Source organism: Phaenicophaeus curvirostris, chromosome 2, assembly GCF_032191515.1.
Source record: "Phaenicophaeus curvirostris isolate KB17595 chromosome 2, BPBGC_Pcur_1.0, whole genome shotgun sequence".
In the NCBI taxonomy this organism is placed as follows: domain Eukaryota; kingdom Metazoa; phylum Chordata; class Aves; order Cuculiformes; family Cuculidae; genus Phaenicophaeus; species Phaenicophaeus curvirostris.
In genome coordinates this window covers 35,938,725-35,962,034 of record NC_091393.1, presented here as the reverse complement: position 1 = coordinate 35,962,034, position 23,310 = coordinate 35,938,725, and the positions used below count along the sequence as shown (strand labels likewise).

At 43.0% G+C, this 23,310-nt stretch overlaps 1 protein-coding gene and 1 long non-coding RNA gene across 2 annotated transcripts; one reads left to right on the top strand and one right to left on the bottom strand.

The window, feature by feature from the left end:
* The first annotated feature begins 8,960 nt into the window (after positions 1 to 8,960).
* CD164 (CD164 molecule) lies at positions 8,961 to 21,383 on the top strand. The gene is made up of 6 exons (XM_069851701.1): positions 8,961 to 9,114; positions 11,932 to 12,048; positions 13,442 to 13,513; positions 15,548 to 15,721; positions 17,295 to 17,375; positions 18,305 to 21,383. Exons 1-6 carry the CDS (start codon positions 9,039 to 9,041, stop codon positions 18,463 to 18,465), a joined length of 681 nt encoding a protein of 226 aa, XP_069707802.1. The 5' UTR covers positions 8,961 to 9,038; the 3' UTR covers positions 18,466 to 21,383.
* LOC138717824 (uncharacterized) lies at positions 15,583 to 16,460 on the bottom strand. Its single transcript, XR_011336967.1, has 2 exons — positions 16,255 to 16,460; positions 15,583 to 15,791 (listed from the first exon to the last, which is right to left on the bottom strand). It is a non-coding gene; the product is annotated as an uncharacterized lncRNA (long non-coding RNA).
* Positions 21,384 to 23,310: the final 1,927 nt, after the last annotated feature.

The following is a 23,310-nucleotide window of genomic DNA, read 5'->3' as shown; positions in this document are numbered from 1 at the left end:
ACATGTTCCAACCTGTCTCGGTGAGACAAGGCTCAGCTCACACTCAGTGTGAGTGGACACCTGTTCTAATACAGATGTTTTCTCATCCCTGGTCAGAAAACGTCAGTGCAAGAGTCAACAGCAAGTTAACATCAAGTTTCTTCTGCAACTGAAGAAATCCGTGATGGAAACCTTTCAATTATTGACTGAAGTTTACAGTGAAGAGATCCCAAAGATCAAGTTGGTGCTCAAAGGAACACAATTTTTGTTGGAAGAAGATGTAAAAGCAAAAACAATGGAGAACCTCAACAGCCTTTCAGAAAATGATCTGTGGAATTGCTTTGAACATTGGCAGCATCTTATGTGGCTGTGTGTCAGTACAGAAGGGAGCTATTTTGAAAGCAATCAGAGTTGATTTTCTTAATTTGTTACATAAAAAGAGTTATAGGCACAGTCTCATTTTTTTTTATGCCAGATCTCATATAGCCTCCATTCCCAGTGCTGGAAAGAGCACTGTGCTGAGAGACCTTTGCTCCTCGGCTCACTGTATGAGCCACTAAACCCCACAAAACAGCATCAGTGCAAGATGTGAAAGGCTGAATTAGAGGAGTATTAGGAGAGACCTAATTTTGGCTGAGCTTAAGCCCATGGATTTAAGGAAAAGTAACAATCTTAAGTTTATTTGCTAAATGTAGCTAGCAAAGAGGACACAGACCTGGAGTTATCATCACACGCACTGAGTGAGTATAGAGATCGCTTTCATTTTAGCCTTTAATTTTACCATTTATTTTTTTTTCTTTACTTATGGTGCAAAACAAAAAGATTCTTTAATCTAAAATATTTGTATACGTCTGTAACTAGACAAGGAACCTTTAACTCATTTTCTCCTCTTATTTCCTCCAGCATTCTGCAATCTATACAAAGACTACTACATTGGAACAAAGTCTTCAGTAAGAACATTTCAAGTCATATAAACTGACTAAAGAATAATTATTTTCACTTCATAGTTCTGCACCAAAGACAAAAATAAGGCGTTGTGTCTTCTTCTGACAAATTACTTTCCATTAGCAACACTGAATATTGCTATGACACAACACAGCTTCAAAACTCACTATTGGGATGCAGGCTAGCGACTCTTATTTCTTTCAAGGATATGAAGTTGTATTCAAATACTTAAAGATAAAAGTCAGAAAAGTAATTTTAGCTCCACAGGTTACAGAGGAGAACACTAAAAACAATATGAATTGATTTTTATTTGCCATTGGCTTTGTTGCCCACAGCAGGTCTGCTCTGTGGGCTGTCCCCTGATGTCCCCAGTGTCCCCATGAGGGACTGAGCCAGAGCAGAGTGTGTACTTTGAGTCCAAATGACCTGATCTATGCTGCAGTAAGAGCGCAGAAGCTCGTGCTCTGACAAAGGACAGTGTTCACGATCCCTCAGGGCAGACAAATGCCTGATCATTTCATGTATAAGACAGCTGACCCTGTGCCAAAAATCACAGACTTGGTAACGAGTATGATGGCTGGATGAACACTACACAGGCTGTTGTACGCTTGGGATCTAGGAGAGCCATGCAGGGTGACTGGATAGGGGACAACTCATTGAAGTTATGAAAGATGGAAAATATTGTAACAAGAAGAAGAGAGTACAACCAGGAAATACTTTGGATTTCAGGCATAATGATCCTTCAGGCAAGCCACAATTACTGTATTCGCATTGGTCACAGCAGGAAACAGCACACACTCTGCCAGAAAAAACGTGGTAAACTCTTTCATCCAGTACTAAGGAGGTCATCTAAAAGGAGTCTGCCTTTCAACCCTGGCTGCCCTGTGTCTGCAAGTTGGATACGCTTGAGCCCAAGGAGATGAACAATGAAACAGGAAAGGAAGAATCAACTTAACCTGAATCCAAGATGATGTTTTGTTCCATAATTTCCACTGTAACTCACAAATCTGATCAAGTCACCAGGAATACACTGCCTCCTCTGAGAGAACCAAAACCGAGAAGTGGCATGTGCAAGCATCCAGAGGACATGCAGGCCTAGAGGCAAACCACAGAGTCTCCAAAAAGTCAGGAAATTCAGGGGTGGTCTGCAAATGGGGAGGTGAAGACTTCCATTGCCAACTGCTGGTTTTGGAGAAATTCCCTTACCAGCAATCTTACAAAAAACCCTACCCCCTATAAAGGGCTGATGGCAGCAACCTGCATCCTGATAAAACTATTATTTTAACAGATTACTGTGTTTTAAATGTGTCACTGCTGCAGGGAAAATTGGGTATCTTTCAAATTTTGCTTTATTAGTTTCATGCTGAGCTTTTTGCTCCAGCAAAACACTCTCTTAGAAACTGATCTAAATGAAAAGTGATGAAAGAAGCCCTCAGACTACAACCAAGTTTATTTTCTTCATCCAGTTGTATGTGTTGAAACCACAAGGGCAGTGTGTTAATACAACAGGGACAACAGGCTACAATGAGATGCAAGTTGAAGGATGAAGTCATTAACTACAACGCAGTTTACATAAGCTGAGGTTTCTGAATCTGATGCTGAAGAGCTGCTAAGATCAATAGAAATTGTTAATGTGGGAGTGTGGGTCCTCAGCTGTGCAGGTACTCCACACTGACCTGGGAAAACCCTTGGATCTCTGGAGTATAGGTTCATTTTAGTTATATCAGGTGGGCCTTAAGACAACATAGCCCATCTTCCTACAGATCAGCTTCACTTTCCTTCTCAGAACATCATGGCTACAGTTTTCTGCTATTTCCTTTGTATACATATTGCCTGGGACACACTTAAAATCACTGCTGAGCCCCAGCCGTAAGTCAGACAAAAGACTTCCTGCCACCAATACCAAGGAGAAAAAAAGGTACTCCAAAGGACTGGTTTTGAAAGAATTTACTGGAAACATCAACTATGCAGTATATGGATAGGAATGATGTGATACAGCTATTGCATGAGGAAAACAGATGAGTAAGTGGAATGATTTTACTTAATAGAAAGAATCTCAATAACGTAATTCTGATAAGGTTTGAGACGCTAAGAAGCAGTAATGTGTAGCCAGCTCAACAGAGCTCAGTCGTGCTCATACCTCAGGCACTGTAAGGGGAGTAGCACTGGTCTGGGTCAGCAGAGTGCAACGAGAGCTGGGGACCAGGTCAGGCGGACCCAAGACCAGGCCCAGGCATGGCTGTAACGCTCCTAGGGTTGCAGCTCAGGTAGGAGCCAGATGCAAAAGCCTCAACCTAAAAGCACCTACCGAAAGAAAGCTGGGAAGCCCTGGCTGAGAATCCTTCTCTCAAAAACCTCCCAGGCTGTCCAAGGCACCTTTTATCAGCCAGCCAGCCTTGAGCACAGAGCTAAACTCCTAGGAGCAGGGGTCATGCTCCAGTCCTGAAACGTGCCAGAGCCCACTGCTGTATTACAGCATCACCAACAGAAAAATGCACGTTACAAATCCTGCAAATGGAAGACTACGTGTAAACATTAGCCTTATTTGTCTTTGGTTACCTAAACCAGCCTGACCTTGTTCTGTGGTTGGTCCTAGCCTTGCAGGCAAAATGATTATTCCTTCTGCCTCATCTTGCCTCTGCCTGTTGCCTTCCATTCTTCTTCTCAAGACATCTCTCTTTGGCTTGCCTTAGGCTAAAAGCATTGGCCTGTATCTCTGAAAGACCTAAGAAAAATCTTTTAGCGTTATTACATCCTCACTACCACTCTGTGTATGTATTTTTACTTGTTCCTTACATTAAAAGCAGCCTTTCCAACCCACATGGTGGGGCTGAGCAAGTGCCTGTGCCACATCATACACCAGGGAGCCCCCCACACAACTCCACCTCTCTTGTCTCAGGCAGTCGCAAATGTCCTCACGCAGAATTTCTGCTGGGGACAGGCACATGAGCACCTGAAATGACACACTTAGATGTCACATAGCCTAGCATGTGCCACTGTGTTCGTGCCTTGGGGCTGTATCCAGCCTCAGACACACCTCTACAAATGGACCTGCTGCCATACCTGTCTCACAACACAAGGATTTACCAGGATTATGCAGCTCTGAGCACAGGACTCAATGCATTATTTCTGAATGATTACAAAAGTGGTGAACGGCACCAGAATCCAATAAGGCATCATTACGTAATGGTAGGCAATAACCCAAAACCTCTTTAGATGGTGTATGTCTCTTGCTAGAACACCCACCGTGTAATTACACTCCACACACACTTTTTCCACACAGCTGAAATGACAATTTGGAAATGAACACAAATGTTTACAAACTGAATCAAATATTTGTTCCCTTCAGTGTATCTAATTTTTTTTTTTTCATTCATTGTCACCATCCCAAACTGCAGTATCCTTTCCTCTGGAACATCTTCCAATGATGGGCCAAAAGGCCCATTATCACATCTTGCCCAGCACCAATTGATAGAACACTTTTATTAGATTTAATACATGCTTCCCTGGAATGGGCATCTGCATACCTTTAGCTTTTACCCACTTTTGTCAAGGACTTTACATAAATTTCCAGTAATGCAGTGCTTGGAATCCTTTTTAGATTCAAAACAGAGGTAAACGCCTTACTAACCACTAAGTATATAACAGCACAATGAAAAATGAATACAGTGATGAATGTGATATTTTAAATCCAACAACAACAACTCAGACTGCCGTGATCCTGCTGACTGTATGCTACAACAAAGTCCCAAGATGCTGACTTCAAGAAAAACAGGCAAACCACAGTTATCATCCACTTGGATTCCCACCAGCCCCCAGGATTACATGACAGGCATGTTTTCACTTGCTTGTTGAGATGAGTTGTAGCTGTAATTCTGCCCTGCTGATAGTCTTAGCTCTCTTTTATCATGCATTTCATTTCCCCTCCATTCTTCTAAATGTATATACGCACCAATTAGAGCCTTGTCTTTTATCAATCACATTTAACATGCGTATTTGTTTTCCTTCTCAAAAGGAGAGATTTTTAATATGCAGTCTTCATGAAATGCAGATTGCATGACGCTTCTTGTGTCCAGCACATCAACTGAACTGCACTGCATCCCTCATAAAACACTATAACTGTTGAAGATGCATATTTTATATCATAACCCACAAGAACTGCAAAAAGGAAAACCCAAGTTCAAGTAATGCCACATGTCTAGTGAAGTCACATGAGATCCTGTGAATAAATCCCTAATCCCAACAGGAAATCCTTGTCCCAGAAAGTCATAAAAATCCCTGCAGGCATGGCCAGGAGGGATGAGTGGAAGCGATAGGAAACTCCCATATCCAATGCTCACTGCAGTTTTGGTTACATTGCAAGAGCTATATATGTAGCTCCTTGTTTCACATGCTGCTTACTCAAAGTTAGAACAGACACAAAGTGTTTCAGTGATGAATGTCGAAACTATTTCTTCTCACTAAAAAAACAGCGACTGTAATCATACCACAGGAATAACTAAACTATTTTACACTAACACTCCAGTAAACAGTACATGAAGAATGAAAAACAACTAAAGTTGAGTGTGTGACTTCAGTCACCTCATCACTTTTCAAAACTAAATTCAGACACCTTATCACTTTTCAAAAACCATGTCTACATGCTTTTTGAACACCTCCAGGGATGGAGACACCCATCACTTCCCTGGGCAGCCTGTGCCAATGCTTCACCATCTTTTGGTAAACAATTCTTTTCTTATATCCAATCTAAACCTCCCCTGGCACAACTTGAGGCCATTTCCCTCATCCTATCACTTGTGACTTGGGAGAAAAGTCACTGACATTTCCATCCAACAAAACATGTTTAGCCATTTCTTGGCAGCTGCTACAAGGTTGCTGTTCATATCGCAAAACTGATGCTCTGCTGTTTTCTTTGCAGCCTTTTTGTTATATTTTCCCTCTAAGACTCCTTTGCAGGAAGGCAAAGCACCAGCCATCCTGCCCACTAGCAGAAGCACCACAATATATGACTGTACAGAAGCCCGTCAGAAAACTCTATACCAAAGTTATGCATTACCAACAGTTCTACAGACCATTCTGGATCTCACATTGTAATAATGATAGGTAGCTTGCCTTGAAGTTTCTGATGTATTAGTCTCTTGGCTCTTGGCAATAAAACACCTTCAGGAAAGAATGTAAAATGGAAGATTAAGCTAGGGATTTATTTGGCAGTTTCCTCTTTTACTGCCCAAGTCCAGCTCAGACCTAAGAGAAGCAGGGGAGAATTTCCCTGGTTATAGCTCTTGTTTTTCATCTGTCCTTTCCTTCTGATGGCGCCTTTCTCAAATCAGGACGATACTAAAATTTGCTTTATAGCTCTAGCTTGGCTCTCCTTGACTACAAGCAGGCATGAATGTTTGTGTTGTTTTCCCAACATTTGCTTGTGTTGGCATAGCACAAAAGGTTGAGGCAGTTTTACACAAACATATTTTTATTTGCAGAGCCCACTGTTGATGGCACACATTTATTCCAGTGGCATTTGAGAAAAACAAAGGACAGAAACCAGGGAAAAGGCACTCTCCTCTGTGATGGGATCCCACAACATCCTTTTCAGCTGTTCTCTACAGCACAACTGGAGGCAAGAAGAGTGAAGGTGAAGGCTATAATTGTTATCATGCTCCTTCTCCAGTACTACAGACACTTTGTCATGGACTCCCAGCATGCCACTCCGCCCTATCATGGTACCAGCACCAACTGGAGCACAGCTGGACAACAACAAGCAACTGCTACATGATGTTAAGCTTCAAGTGTGATCAGGGCAATGAAGCTGGTGAGGGGTCTGAAGCACAAGCCTTATAAGGAGCAGCTGAGGAAACAGGAGTTGTTTAGTCTGGAGAAACAGAGGCTCTACCACCACCTGAAACGAGGCTGTAGCAAGGTGGGTGCTGGTCTATTCTCCCAAGTCACATGTGACAGGATGAAAGGAAACGGCCTCAAATTGTGCTTGGGGGGGGGGGTTAGATTGGATATGAGAAAAAGAATTCTTTACCAAAAGATAAGTGAAGCGTTGGAACAGGCTGCCCAGGGAAGTGGTGGGCATCTCCGTTCCTGGAGGTGTTCAAAACACCTGTAGACACGGCACATGGGGACACGGTCAAGTAGGCACGGTGGTGCGGGGCTGACAGTTGGGCTGTATGATCTTGGAAGTCTTTTCCAACCTAATGATTCTGTGGATTAATCTTTATTTGAACTACTATGATGTACCATTTGCTATATTTTCCAGTGTACAAAAGGGAGGGGGAGGAAGAGGCGGACATCGCGTTAGTGAAAATTGCTCTGTGAGAAATCCACTGTATAAACATGTGCCGCAGTTTGTAAGGCCACAAGTACTGCTGGGAGAGCAGGGAAACACAGCAGCAGCAGTTCTGCCTCAGCAGCTCCAGGGAAAGCCAAAGCAGCTCAGCCCACAGGCTGCCCACCCATGTGACAGGGCTATGGACCAGCAAGCATCCCCCACCTCAGGGGGGTGAAATTCTCCATGCCGAGGGCAGTGAGGGGCTGGCACAGGGTGCCCAGGGAAGTTGTGGCTGCCCCATCCCTAGAGGTGTTGAAGGCCAGGTTGGATGGGGCTCTGAGTAGCCTGGTCAGTGGGAGGTATCCCTGCCCAGGGCAGGGGGGCTGGAACTGTGGCTTTAAGGTCCCTTCCAGACCAAACTATTCTGTGATCGTAGAAACATATAATCACCAGGTTGGAAGAGACCTATTGGATTACTGAGTCATACTATTTCTATCTGCCATTAAACTACGTCCCTGACCACCTCGTCCACCCGTCTTTTAAATATCTCCAGGGAAGGTGACTCAACCACCTCCCTGGGCAGCCTCTGCCAGTGCCCAATGACCCTTTTTGTTTCTTCCTGATGTCCAACCTGAACCTCCCCTGGCGGAGCTTGAGGCCATTCCCTCTTGTCCTGTCCCCGGTCACTTGGGAGAAGAGGCCAGCACCCTGCTCTCCACAACCTCCTTTCAGGTAGTTGTAGAGAGCAATGAGGTCTCCCCTCAGCCTCCTCTTCTCCAGGCTAAACAACCCCAGCTCTCTCAGCTGTTCCTCATAAGGCCTGTTCTCCAGCCCCTTCACCAGCTTTGTTGCTCTTCTCTGGACTCACTCCAGAGCCTCAACATCCTTCTTGTGGTGAGGGGCCCAGAACTGAACACAGGATTCAAGGAGCGGGAGAATAACCTCCCTGGACCTGCTGCTCACACTGTTTCTGATACAAGCCAAGATGCCATTGGCCTTCTTGGCCACCTGGGCACACTGCTGGCTCATGTTCAGTCACTGTCAACCAACACCCCAGGTCCCTCTCCTCCAGGCAGCTTTCTAGACAGACTTCTCCTAGTCTGTAGCACTGCACAGGGTTGTTGTGCCCCAAGTGCAGGACCCGGCACTTGGCCTTGTTAAACCTCATGCCATTGGACTCAGCCCAGCGGTCCAGCCTGTTCAGATCCCTTTGCAGAGCCTCCCGACCCTCCAGATCGACACTTCCACCCAGCTCAGCGTCACCCGCAAACTTGCTGAGGGTGCACTCGATGCCTACATCCAGGTCATTGATAAAGAGGTTGCACAGGGCTGGACCCAGCACTGACAGCAACGATAACACCAACACGGAGGGGGCGCACCCGGTGCCCCTCGGAGCCGCCCTGCCCTCCCCGCCACCGCTCCCCGCACGCACGCACGCGCCGCTTGGCGGGAAGACGCGCGGGTCCCGCCGCACCGGGAGCCAATGAGCGCCCAGCGCTCTGCGGACCCGGAAAAAAAGGGAGGCGGGGGGGGCGGGGAAGGGAGGAAGGGGGCGCGTGACGCGCGGGAAAACGCTTTCCGAGGAGAGGCGCGGTCACGTGGGAAAGGGACGCCGCGCCATTTGTGGGGAGCGTTCCATTACTCGTGAAAGAGCGGGGGGGGAGGCTGGACGGAACCACGCCACGCGATGGGGGTGGGGGGATGGAGAGAGAGAGGGTGCGGCCAGCGGCGAGGCGGTGCCGCCCACGTGGCGCAGGGGGCGGGCGGCGGCGCCGGGCGGGTGCGCGGAGCCGAGCGCGAGCCGAGCGCCGAGGAGCGGGAAAAGCCGCCACCCGCCGCCATGGGCCGGACACCCGCGCTCCCCATCGCCGCCCTCTGCCTGGCCTGGCTCTGCGGGCCGGCCGCCGCGGCCGCCGGTGAGTGCTGCCCGGGGGAGCCGCCCCGCCCGCCGCCCGGCTCCGTGCCCCGGTGGGCGGGGGTGCGGGGGGGGGTGGGGTGCGAGCCGGGGGGCGACTCGTTGCCCCGACCGGGCGAGCTCGGTGGCGTCTCGCTGTCCCCGGTGGGGCGAGGGGGATCGGCTCGGTGTCCCGGGCGTGCGCGGCGCGTTCGTGATTCGCAGCCTCAGCCCGGGTCGGATTGCGGGAGTCGCTTATGTAAGCGGTGACTGTTCCGCCGCTGCCGCCGGGTGCACGTCCCGTGGGGTTTGTCCAACCTTCCTAAGCGCCGTGAGCCGCTGGCTGAAGCGTTTACGTGGCCGAGAGCCTCAAAAAACGTGCCAGGAAGCCCCTAAAAAGCTGAGGAGGGAAGTTGGGGAAGCGCTTTGGGGCTGCCCGGTGCCGCCCGGTACCTTCTGCTTCAGCCCCCCCCCCCGGTTCCCCCTGCAGCTGAGCCCCGGTACCGGGCACCCTTCTGGGAGCCGGGAGCGGCAGGTTAACAACCCCCCGGTGCAGCGGGAGAGGGCGGTGTCGGTCCGGCAGGACGGGCTCGGGCTGTGCTCCCAGGCTTCCTCCTCGAGCGTAAGGAGGAATCCAAACGCCCTCGGGAAGAGCCAGCACAACAGACAGACTTGGGAGGAAACTTTGCCTAGGCTTGAGCGCCGAGTTCGTGGTAACAGAGTCACTTTTTTCAGCGATGGACAGAGCTGAGGAGCCTGCTGTTAAAGACCCTGAGAGAGCCTTTCGCAGCAGGAATAGCGCTCGGAGAGCGTCTGACAGCCTGTCACTGATTGTGAAGTTAGCAGCTCACCCTTGATGCCTTTTACTTCAGTAGAAAGCGTCTCCTCTGCCTTTGCTTTACTTTACTTTACGAATCCTGTGTTCAGTTCTGGGCCCCTCACCACAAGAAGGGTGTTGAGGCTCTGCAGCGAGTCCAGAGAAGAGCAACGAAGCTGGTGAAGGGGCTGGAGAACAGGCCTTATGAGGAGCGGCTGAGAGAGCTGGGGTTGTTTAGCCTGGAGAAGAGGAGGCTGAGGGGAGACCTTATTGCTCTCTACAACTACCTGAAAGGAGGTTGTGGAAAGGAGGGTGCTGGCCTCTTCTCCCAAGTGACAGGGCACAGGACAAGAGGGAATGGCCTCAAGCTCCGCCAGGGGAGGTTCAGGTTGGACATCGGGAAGAAACAAAAAGGGTCATTGGGCACTGGCAGAGGCTGCCCAGGGAGGTGGTTGAGTCACCTTCCCTGGAGGTGTTTAAAACATGGGGGGATGAGGCGCTCAGGGGCATGGTTTAGTGTTTGATAGGAATGTTTGGACTCAATCCGGTGGGTCTTTTCCAACTTAGTGATTCTGTAATACTCTTGCAGATCTGTTGTTCCCCCGTGCTAGTCGAGGAAAGCTGTTTTGAAATGAAACTGAAAGTCCTGGTGTCCCTTGTACTAGCTGGCTACCCTGACTGTCCTCCTGCCTCCACAGATGCACTGTGCTGTAATTTCAGTCTACCAGTGAGCAGTTTATGAAAGTGAATTTTGCTTGTTCATCAGAAGCAAGCATTTTGTATGCTATGGTTGTTCTTTAGTTGTATATCCAGAATAATAGATTACTTTTTCTGGAATCTGTTATCCATAAACTGTCACATAGCCCTTGAAGTGCTTTATGTGCTTACTTCTGAAGAGAACGGGGCACATCTGTTGCATAGCTCACCGATGCATACTCACAAAGGTCTTTTCATGTCTTCTTACATTTCCTGAAAATGAAGAAATAGTGAATAAAAATATCTCTACCCTGATGCTAACATAACCAAGAGATAGACCTTGTGGATTCAGGCTTAATTTGAATTCCAAGAATATTGAAGTTAGTTAATGGATTCGAGTTCTTATCTGGAGATGTAAATGACTGTGCTGATAGCCAAAGATTTGTGAATAACAGTGCTCCCTTCACTAGGGAGCAGAACGGAGGAAAGTGAAAGGTGGAGGAAAGGTGCCTGGAGTAGGTGGCTATGATATGAAATGTGCTGGAGAGTATGCAGCGTAAGGAATTGTAGGTTGTGTGTGGGTTTGCTGAGTATGATGGCTGTATGAGTAAGTCTTAATTAAAACTGGTGCAGTAAAATTGTAGACTGGGAGAAGATCTTATTTGATTCAGATACCGGATGTGTTGTCATTGTGGTTTTAAGGCAACAGTGTTTGACTGAGATTGACATAAAAAAAAAAGCAGCTGGACTGGTTAGGTTGCTGGCTTTTGCTGTCATCAAAACATTAAGAGATCAGCTTTCTTTCTGCTCGCCTTTATAATGCATTTGTGTGCGAAGCCCTTTAAGTTCTTGGCTTGATTTCCTTGATTTCTTTGATTTCCTTGATTTCTTTCTTGCTGTAGAGTTGCTGGCTGTATTATGTAAAGGAAAAGTATAATGGAAAGGAACAAATCTCTTGCCATCTAAGGTTTTGATGAACAAAATTAATTTGGTGGACTTTGGTAACTTCACTGGAGTAGTGTATCCTCTATTATCAGAGTTTAATACAGTTGTAGGTTGCATGAGGCATAATCTTGGTGTACATGTAGGGGTCTGGTATTGGAATCTGAGTGTCCGGAGGGAAACATAGTTGTGTCTTGTTGAATGCATTCCTAAGTTGTAGCTTTCAGTTGTAGTTAGTTTGGTGAGAAGGATTGTGCCTCAACCCGGGAGATATACATATGGGAAAGTATGAATCTAAGAGTTGTTTCTGTGGTTGAGGTTGTTGTTTTTTTTACAGTGGTAGTTTTGTCCTATCAATGCATCTCTTTTTTATTTCTTTTTCAGACACCTGTAGAAACTTTACTGACTGCATCTCTTGTATTGGTAATGACACAAATGCAGTAGGCTGCAAGTGGATCAAATGTGGAAGTGGGGAGGACTACACAGTCCTTACTGTGCCAGGTAAAACCTTAAATCCAACCAGACCTACTTCATCTGTATTAATGTTCATTACATAAATACACAGTTCTGTCTGGTAACCTAATGGAATATTAACTCCGAAGTTGTATCTGTTAAGCATTTCAAGTTCTTACGTGGAAACAGCTGAACATGTTCAAAATAATCCTAGCTTTTTAAGGCTTCCAATTTAAATCTGTGCTGTCGATAAATTAATGTTTTCCAGATGGTTCAGAATGCCTTTAGACAAGCTAGTTGTTTGTTTGCTGTTAAGGAGTCATGAGTGGATTTTAACATGCAGGCACGTCCCTGTGCTTCAGTCCCTTTTGAGGTCTTGTCATAGAAATAGTCACAACTGCTGCTCCTGAAATGAAGTGCTGTAAGGGAGAAGAGTCCATTAAATATGATTAGATAAGAGTACTGTTCCTAAAACCAAAAATTGCAACCTGCTGAAGGAAGCGTGACAGAGAAAAGAAGCATTAGCTGGTCTCATTTCAGAGCCTTGTTTTTTCCATTGTAGAAGAGCTGAATGTCACTACATATAGGTGACCTCTGGTACTCAGTCCTGAAGGAGATGAAGTTGCTGTTGAAAGAAGTTGTACAAAGACTACACAAGTAGTCCTTGAGTGCATTATTTGTACTTCTTGTGTGAGGCAGAACAAGAGGATAGAGTGACTTGCCTATAATAGTGATACTGTAGCACTTCATTGTAGATGACCAAGAGAGGTCATATATGAAGTCTAAGATGAAAAGAGTTTTGGATTTAACTTGTCCAGTACAAGAGTGGCCTTCAAGCAGGTCTTTTGCTGAATTCTGCTTTTGTTGTCTGACCGACGGGCACATACTGCAAGCACCCAAGAGACCTGTGTAACTTCTTTGAGGGGGAGGTTGAAATCTGACTCAAGGGAGAAGGATGTGCAGGCAGAGAGTGAAACGGGTATCTTCAAAAATTTCAAGATTAACGACCTGCTTAAAAATCTGGAACTAAGTTTTGTTTGCATATAGAATTTTTCAAGATTAAATTTATTTTTGATGATGCTGCCGTAGAAATGCAAGATGTTTAACTTGAAAAATGCCACAGATAGTAGAAATACTGTCAAATTTTGTAGTCTGTGAAGAAAAAATATCAAGATATACAATTACTATGAAGTGGTGCATAACTGTGTATGGTTATTGAGTGGTGGAGTGACTAGTGATAAGAAAATACTAAAAATTTTGTAATTTCTGATTATTAATATAATTACTAAAGTCCCACATGTTGAAGTGGCTTTAATATTATCCTGACTAGAAGGTAGCATTTAGTTTGTACTGTGAACAGTTTATTACTGTTTAGGATCAATGTTTCAAACACTTTAAGGTTCTGCTGCTGCAAATATTATTGTCTCTTCTTTTCTGGCAGATTACTTGTGTGTGAATGTAACAGAAGCAGACTTGAAACATAAGGACTGTAAAACTGAAGAACAGTGTACTCGTAAGTATTTAAATATTCAGCTTTCACACTGTGTAACATGAGGCAATTGCGTTTATGACTCCTTCATCTGTTGATCTTGCTTTATATGCTTTCTGCAATTTACATAAGCAAGTGGAACTATGTAAATAAGCCCTTTGCTTCTAGCTTAAATATACAATGTGTGATACCAAATGTAAATTTTTTATGTGCATTCAGTTAACCGCTTACTAGATGCGTATCTCTGGCTACAGTCCTAATTTCTTGGGTTAAAATGAGTGACACTTCCTATTAGATATAGCATATCCTAAGGAACTTGACAGCATCCTCAAGGCAGTAAGATTCGTATTCAACAAAAAAACCTTTTACCTGCCAAGTCCATTGGTTCATCTGAGATGCAGTAAATAGAAAAAACCTTATGAACGTAACAGTTTTAATTGTTAACTAGCGCAGCTTTTCATGTAGTCCTTAAGTGCAGGGCCTGGGTTATAAAGTTGTGTAAGGTAAATCCTTCATGCTAGGAACATGCCCAGCTGCATAACTGCTTCAGACTTTTCATTAATTTATGCTTGCTGCAGAAAGCAGATTTGCAGGGTATGAATAACACAGGTTAAATCTTGAGTTACGCTTTTGTGAACCCCCCCCAATTTTAGCTTTTCTGTAAGCTGACAAGAAATGGACTGCAAAATAGGATTATCTGGTTTTAAGATCTAAATAGTAAATGAGAAGTCTTAATACTCTTGTTTAGATGAGCTCAACAGTGCTGCTAAAGAGGATGGCTCACACAACAGAGATGAAGCTTCCACACTGCTGTGGGTTATCCTGTGGTGGTAGCAGCCAGTCAGAAATAATTCTGCTTGACTTGGTCTTCTGTGTTGTTTATAAATTGTAAGAATCGCCTCTTAATCAGGAATGTTAAAAGTACTATTTTTTTGGCTCTTTTCAAAGATAGCACACTGTTACAGTTCTTTGTTTTATGTCTAAGAGTAGGATTTCTACAATCTGTTCCTGTTAAACTTGTAGTGACATTATCAGGTTGTTGTGCTTTAGCGTCTGCATGTTCAAGGAAACTTAACTGTCACTTATAGCAAAGGATTCTCGTTGGTGTGAGAGGAACCTGTATACCTTATCAGCCCTTATGGTGAAATGGCTCAGCACTGCATGCTTGGATTGTCATGGAAAAAAAAGTTGAGATGGACCAAAACTGATTTGGTGCAAGTGGGACCTGAGAGAATATAGATTCAGATACATCCAGCCTGTCTGTGTAGAAACAGTTGGCTCTTGTTTTCCACCGTGCTGAATTGTTCCAAGATGTAAACAGCCATATATAAATGACCTCCAGCATTAAAAGCTTCTGGATCTAATGATATTTCAGTAGGAAGCTTGCTGATAGATAATTGTATGATTAAGCAACAATTTAGATAAGCTGTCCGTGTGTGATTAACTCATTTTAATACTCACTGTAATGTGGGAGGCTTCACAGGCTTTTTTTACAGCATGTGCTGAAGCTGAGAGGATCTACAACCAGCATCAGCACTCAATCCAGAAAGTTTTAGCCAAACTTTCAAATTCTTGAGGATGTCTTGGGTTTTCCCTGTACTGCTCCTGCTGCCTACCACTCTGATTTCTAGTTAAATTTCATAGGTCAGGTTCAGTTTTAGTTGCAGTGAGGTTGGAAAGCAGAACTGAATATCTTGTTTCCTGTTGTGTAAAGCATGCACAGTTTATGCTTGTAGGATAGGACTCTTCACTTCTGTTACCTTTAAGGAATCTTGAGTTGCCAGTTGAACACTGGCTTGACTGGGCTGCCTGCAACAAGGTTTTTCAGGTTCTTATTATGCAAATTTTTCTGTTAAGAGTGGTGGACTGAGCATTCAACTGCTTGTCATTTTAGACCAAAGCTGTAATAGAACTCAGTGCTGTATGAATTCCCTGAACATCAGCGTGTGGTTGTTCTATTTTGGTCTTTGTTTTGTTGGTTGGTTGAGTTTGTTGTTTGGGGTTTTTTTTTAGTTAAATACTGTCAATAAAGTTTTAAATGTAACTGTTCTTTCATAGCTCCTACGGTTGTTCCAGATTCCAATGTTACTACACCGTCTTCCAATGTTACTACACCGTCTTCCAATGTTACTACACCGTCTTCCAATGTTACTACAGCATCTTCCAATACTACCACACCGTCTTCCAATACTACCACAGCCAGTTCTCCTACCACAGCTCATACTGCTATAGGTAATACCATATCACTGAACATATAATGGCAGTAAACTAGCAACTGGTGAATAAGATGAAGGACAAGCCCCTTGCTTCAAGAAGGATGTTGAGGCTCTGGAGTGTGTCCAGAGAAGAGCAAGGAAGCTGGCGAAGGGGCTGGAGAACAAGTCTTACGAGGAGCGGCTGAGAGAGCTGGGGTTGTTTAGCCTTGAGAGGAGGGGGCTGAGGGGAGACCTTATTGCTCTCTACAGCTACCTGAAAGGAGGTTGTGGAGTGGAGGGTGCTGGTCTCTTCTTCCAAGTGACAGGGGACAGGACAAGGGGCAATGGCCTCAAGCTCCGCCAGGGGAGGTTCAGGAAGAAGATTTTCACAGAGAGGGTCATTGGGCACTGGCAGAGGCTGCCCAGGGAGGTGGTTGAGTCACCATCCCTGGAGGTATTTAAAAGACGGGTGGATGAGGTGCTCAGGGACATGGTAGATAGGAATGGTTGGACTTGATGATCAAAGATGTCTTTTCCAACCTGGTGATTCTATGATTCTGTGACAAGGACTTTTTCTGCAGATCAGTGTAGTAGCATGGCTGCTAAACATCTCATGTATGGAATACATAAATAGCCCTAAGGTTTGAAAGAAGTGGATTTTATAGATGTCTTGGCAGAGAAAAGGCTTCTTTCCAGTATAACTAGGAATTAACTCAGTGGTAATTGTTTGAACTAGATTAGTCAGTTCCAGTAATCGTGAGTTCTTACGAGTTTGATTTTTTTTTCATTTTCATAATTTCATTTGAATTTAAGAAAATTTCTGTTCTTGCTTGGGCTGCTATCATAACTGGGTTTTTTAACAAAAAAATTTCTCATTTTAAAAAGCGTCTGTTGCTTAAGGGAGCTGAGAGGTAATGAGTTGATACTTGCTTAGGCTCAGAATAGTCTAATGTACAGTGGGGTTATGGTTAGCCTTGAGTGATCTCACAGATGTTGGCACTTGTCCCAGGCATATTGTGGAATACCGATTAATTTTTAGTGATACTAATCTATATGGGGTGGGGGTGGTCAGAAACCCCATGTTCTAACTTGATAATGGAAGAGCTTTTTGGAGACAGTCTAGGTACAGATAAGTGTTTGCTTATTCCAGTGATGTTATTCATGATTAGTTTTTTGGGCACGGGGAAAGAGAGGAAGTTTTGCTACCCTGTAAATGTTTAACTCCTGTCTGGAGATACTGCATTATGGGGTTTTTTAAGTACAATAAATACTAACTGATCGTAAGGGCTATTTAATGAAATTATTTGCCTTGATGGAGGTCCTCAGTTGTCTTTAAGCAGCTGTCTTGATTCTTGTTCAAATGCTGGCATTGGTATTAGTGTTTGAAAGAAAAGTGGTTTTGTCTGGATGAAGAATCACTGTCTCATCTGTGAAGAATTTTGAAATATATGGATAATAACGGTTTTGCAGAAACTTGGCTAAATGCCGTGCAAACTGAAATCAAAGTTTATCCTTGTTTAAGCAAAATGAGACAAATCAGAAGAAATTAAGTGCTTGCAAACTTTGCTGTTGAAGTTTATGCTATGTATATACTGTCTTCTCTCAAACAGCTAACGTCACCAATGTAACTACACATGCTCCTCTACCTACAACTGCCAGTACTGCAACTACCACAACAACCAGTACTCCAGGTAACCTTACTACTAGCATAACGAGAGTATAAAATACTTGGATATCAGCACCACTTTAAAAGCTTTATCTTGAAAGACTTGTGAAGTAATAACAGTAGTATTGCCCTGCCTTACTCTAACTTTATGGCACATCTAACTTAGTTAAGGTGGTGTATGCATGTAGCAAGGTAATACCCTAAGAAAAGGAGCTAGTAGGTCAGACATTATAAGTTAGAAACATATTAGCAAATGCATTTAAAAGTGTGACTGCAAGTCACTTGTTAACTTGATTATCTTTGGAAAGTGGTGTTTTGTTTTTCACTTGCAGCATAATAATGTGATACCTGTTAAAAAAAAAAGTTCGGGCTATAGTGGGAATTAGCTCAAGTATTTTATTGAAGTATCATTCCCAAATATACTGTTTAATGAAAACTGCTTATGAGATAAAGTTCTTTAAAACTAGCCTTCAGCAGATGGCTGTCACTTCCAGATTCATGTGTTGTGGCTTCCGCTGGTTTCTTTAAGCGTAACACTTTGGGTAGAGTACAGTAAATGGAAGATAATTTCATTTGAATTTAAGAAAAAAAGAAATGAAGCAAGCAGCAGAGACTGGAAAATGTTTGAATGTGAGCATATCAATAATTCAGTCCTGTGTAATGGAGGAGAGATTTGGCTTTTTGAAGTAGAAATAAAAGTCCAGCTGGGACTTGCTCAGTATTAAGGTCCAGAACAGTTTGGTTATAAATAGTTCTAGCCTTGTACAACGATTATTTAATCAGAATTTCAGTATCACTAAGTCTGAATGCATGCTGACGTGTCTTTACGTTTATTTTTTTTCTTATTGATGTTTGGATGGTTTGAGTAATCTTAATTCAGGGAAGCCAATACTAGCATCTGTAAAACTATTGTGAGCATTGTGCACTCACAAACTCTGCTCTGGTGTCTAACAGGTACAAATGCAACTGTGACTCCTGCACCTTCTCCACGCAAATCTACATTTGATGCTGCAAGTTTCATAGGTGGAATTGTCCTTGTTCTGGGTCTGCAGGCTGTTATATTCTTTCTGTACAAATTCTGCAAGTCGAAAGACCGAAACTATCACACACTTTAGGACCTTCAACTTTATAATGGACTAATAGCCCAACACCTGTAGTTCACTGAACCAAAATATTTTCTGTTGCTCATGGAAGACGGCAGTTCATAATACCCTTTAACTCTCTAAAAGAAGACTTTAAATGAATATTTTTGCAACATTATACTTGGCAAGATGTGATATGAATCTCTTCAACAGGATTACTTGCAATATTCTGCATGGGTCTTCATGCCTGTCTTACTTTCCTTTAGTGGCTGCTCCTGTGGGACTTTTTTTTGGTATGCCAAATGTAGATGTTCAGAGATTCTCACTCAGTGGCTACACTGTCTTAAGTAGACAATCTCATGATAACTCATTGTGAAGGCTAGTTTGATCGACACTTTCTGCAGTACCCCTTCAGTTTTATCAAGATGTGAATTATTGGTCACTGGCTTCAGGGAGTGAAATACCATTTATACTAGCTTATGGCTCTTAGCATGCTGCGAGAAAGATGAACAAAATTGTAGAATAGGTAATGTCTTAACAGAATAACATAACCCCACACATTTTTCTCCACGAGCATATAGGTTGCCTGATAAAATACTGCATTCCAAACAGAAATCTTATGCCCTTTCCAATTAATGTTGAAGATGGAGAGGGGATGTAGGAATAATATTCGTAAGGAGAAATGAAGATCAGTGCCTTAAAAGACTGAAAATGTTTAGTAAGCTGCAAAAACATCTCACCTAACTCAAAGATATATAATGGTAGTACTTAATAGTTTTATTTTGGAGAATGGAGTACATGTGATGTAAGCATTCCAGTTTAAAAACTTTTTACACTAGATAATTGTTCCTTATTGACATTTGAGGGTGAGAGAGTAATGAGAGTGGTACAGGAATGTTCCACTACAAATAGAAGCTTTAATTTTTTTACCTTTTTCCTGGCCTACAAAGGTAACCATAAAGCTAGTGATAAAATTCAGTTCACTCCCTGTGTAAAAAGGCAACAGTTTATATTTGTACTTGAATTACTGGCGTAGGAGAGTGCTGATGTTTTTCATATTCAAATAGCTCTGAAACTTGTTCCAGTTAATTTCAGGGGTTTGGGGTTTTTTCTTGCCCTCTGGTATATCTGCTTGCTGAAGGAGTAATTAAGGGTAGTTCAGGGGATCTATGGATTTGATCCTCATCAGGATTATTGTAGTCCTGGAGCTGCCAGGGCTACACCTTTTCTTTCTCCTCCCTGTTTCCTGGCATCAGGTTTGTGTCACCCTGCAGTGAACTAGTTAAGGAAATCTAGACACCAAATAGTTTTTGTTTTTTTTTTTTTTTCCCTTGGCTGGATTGGCTATGTGATCTGAGTAACATAGGTATGCTTCTCCAATATAGATTGGTGTGGGCACCTGTGAAAATAAACCCACAGGAAAATTGGAAGTAAAGATAAAACCAGGTGGTGGATATAGCATGTAATACGTAGCTTTTGATGACACCCCTTGATGATCGATTTCAGGATAGTCTGTAGTACTGTCTTACTAGCTCTTACCTGACTGGCACCCAATACAAAATGATTGTGTTAATACAGATAATAATCGTGGCAGTGGAACTTAAGTGCACTTAATTTGCTTCATATTTAAGTTGGAAGCTTACAGTGCACAGTGTTGCTTTCTAGCTTGAATGGCATTGTTTCTGTTGTGCTGCATAGACAATTCAAATCGCTACAAAATACAGAAGTTATTCACTGGTACTGTATATTTGAATTCATTAACGTTTAGTTTGCTAAACAAAACTAAGACAATCGGCTCAGGTCTATTAAAACAGCAGAGTGAGCAGCCAGTTTCCAGCAACAGTATGTGTGTGGGTCAGGTGGTGTAGTGTATCCTTGGCCTTATTGTGAAATCACCTAATCTGTCCTTTCCCTATCTCAGAACTATTTTATTACATTTATTTGTTTAAAAAGATATCCATGAGCTTGTATTCTGTGCTTTGAAGTGAGCAAAATGCTCTTCTGAAGTGTGACAGAGTTCTCCTTCAGCTCAGCAAAGCAAACTGTATATAATTTTTTTGGCCTTAAAGGGCTATCTTTTGGGAAACTTGCAGAGAAGTGCTACACAACACTTCATAGCATGGAAGACTGCCACAAAGAAGTTGTTGCTTTGTAAAATGTTGCTAAAATGCTTATTCATGGGCTATGCTGATCCTCATTTAGGTTGCTGATAAAGTATGCTGGTAAAGCAAACTAAAAATAATTTTTGAAGTGCCTTAAAGTTGCTTAATCTTTTGCCTCAAATTTTGTTTAAAAGGGTAGAAGGGATACTTTGCCTTAGTTACTGAATTTTTCTTGGTGCCAGCAATTGCTACTTTCCAAGACATTAGGAAACCCAGGATCTCTATATACAGACGCCAATGTGCAAAACTCAAGCTTGTACTATGATAGTTTAGCCATGTTCTGGAAGGTCTGCACCACTTGCTCACTAGCCTTGCCAACGAGGTATAATCCGCAGTTCACAGAGTTGTGGCTTGGATTGTTTCCATTTTGGTTGTTTGCGGGGAGGGGAGGCTGGATTATACACCTTCACCATGTGCTTGGCTGCCTAGCTGTAGAAAGCAATTAATTACTCCTTTGTGAAATGCAGTATCAGCTGATCTGTGCTGTGTACTAACAAAAAAAACCCTGAAGTAACAACTTGCAGTTTTTCTTGGCCTAGTGTTTTGAAGTGAAAGGTAGCTCATAGATCTATAGTTGTATTTGCCCCTAAATCAATTTTAGGCACTGAACTGTAGTGATTCTTCAAGTTAACTGGCTTTTTCTTGAAGCCAGCTTGTGCAAATATCAAGCTGTTACGAATGTTCTCTGCAAGTGTTGCTGTAAAAGTTTGTATTTTGTCTTCAGTGGAAGAAAACTGAAACGGTTGTAATCGCAAAACCAAATTGATAAATAAAATCTGTTGAATGGAATTTTACTTGTTTACTTTCTTTAATATGAGCGATTCCAGAGGGAATTGTGTAGATACCTTTCAGAAACTGAAAGTACTTAGAAGAGGCTTACCTGAAGAGTCAGAGAATTGGTTGTTTCAGCTCAAAGCAGAATGTTAATTTAAGACATACCTTAAAAAGAACTCTTAACTGATTCCACAGCATTTGAATGTATTGTGACTTGTTTTAATGTAGCAGTAAGCTTGAATGAAATAAATCTTGGTTAACAAATGAAGAATGTTGGCCTTATTCTAAGAATCCTCTGTCTCTAAATACTGCAGTATTTCTAACAGAAGCTGGAGTTCTTTTACTCTGTGTTTAACCAATGCAATGCTGTTCAAGGTTGCTGGAATTTAATTCTACATCTTAGTTATTCATAAAAAAAGTACTGAGGTATTTGATTTTTCATGTTCCAAAGTATCCGTGGATGTGGATGATCTTTAAAGAAAAGTAGGTTGGTATTCTAACTCATTGAAAGCTGCCATACATTTTGGCACATCTCTGAAAGACAACTTTGAGTCCTTTATTGATGAAGCTATAAAAGCAAGCATTTTTCCATGCCAGAGAAATGCAGATAAATTAATGCCTTCCCCCCCCGCCGCCCCCCGTTCTAGTTAGTGTAGTATTGTGCAAGGAACTTCTTCCCCTTTCTAGGGGGAGGGGAGATGCTAGAGAAGGTGGAGAGCTGACACTTCTGATGAGTCATCTTTAAACAAGCATGAAAAGTTCATTGTACAGGCAGCAACCTCTGGGGGTAGGAGCACTGCATTGGGCAGGATGTGGTGTTCACAGGTTGCAGTAGGAAAGCAGTTTAAACAAAGGAAAAAAACACCTAGCAAAACTACCCCAAACCCAATGTTTTTTCTTTAAGCACGTAGCTAGGCTTTGCCATACCATGTACCACAATAAAAGGAAGCCTTTTAGGTTTTTTGACTGATAACCTTGTCTTTCTGTACTTCGTTTTGTGTGAAGGGAAGACGCACAGTGTTTTGCTCAGAAGGAGGATCTGCATCACTCTGTGCCTAAAACAGATTAGCAAATTAACTGACTGGAGCTGGTATTGGACACTGCATCCATGTACATATGCACAGCACTGGAGTATTACTGCCTCCCTTTGACTTGTAAATAAATTGTTCTCTTATTTCAAGGCTGCCAGTTCAGTGGTATTTTAGAAGATGCCTTGGACTGATCTAAAAGTTCATTTTTTGTGTACTTCTGGACCAGCCTTTTTTTCTATAGCTGCTTGAAGACAGTAAGAAGAGGCTTTTCATTTGGGTGTAGTAATAACCTGCCTGCCATTCTCGTCTTCCATCTGCTGGGCAGCTGAAAGCAAAGTTACATATAAGAAGAGTCACCAACCAGGGCATGGTACTAAAAGAAAAAAAATCCTGTACCATTGCTAACTAAATGCCTCCCTCCCGCTCCCTCTCCTTAGTCAATTTTTGGAACATTTGGAAGCACTTTTTTTTTTTTTTCTCTTCCCTCCCCCCCTCTTTGCTAGGCATATATACTGATCACCTTGCTTTTAAAGATAAATCTTCAGAGGGATTTGCCTTATTGTCTAGATGAAACCTGCCTGGCTATATCTAACAAAGTTGTTGCTCATTTTGTAACCAGATTAGCTTATTTACCAATGCCAACATTATTTACTATCTTTGAGTGTTTCCTCCTGTTCCATTGCTGTTCTTGAGTCAAAATTCAAAGGATGCTTCTGATAATTCCCATGCTGAGTGGACGTTGAAAGCTTGTTACTCAACTTGAGCTGCAGAACCTGGAGTGTTACCAACAACAGAGTTAAAGCAGAACTCGAGTAAATGCAGAAGCTGTTGTTTCTGACCTCTAAGCAGAATGTTAAGGGGAGAAGAAAAAAAGAACAACCCAAACCAAGTAGTAAACACTCAGCGTAGTA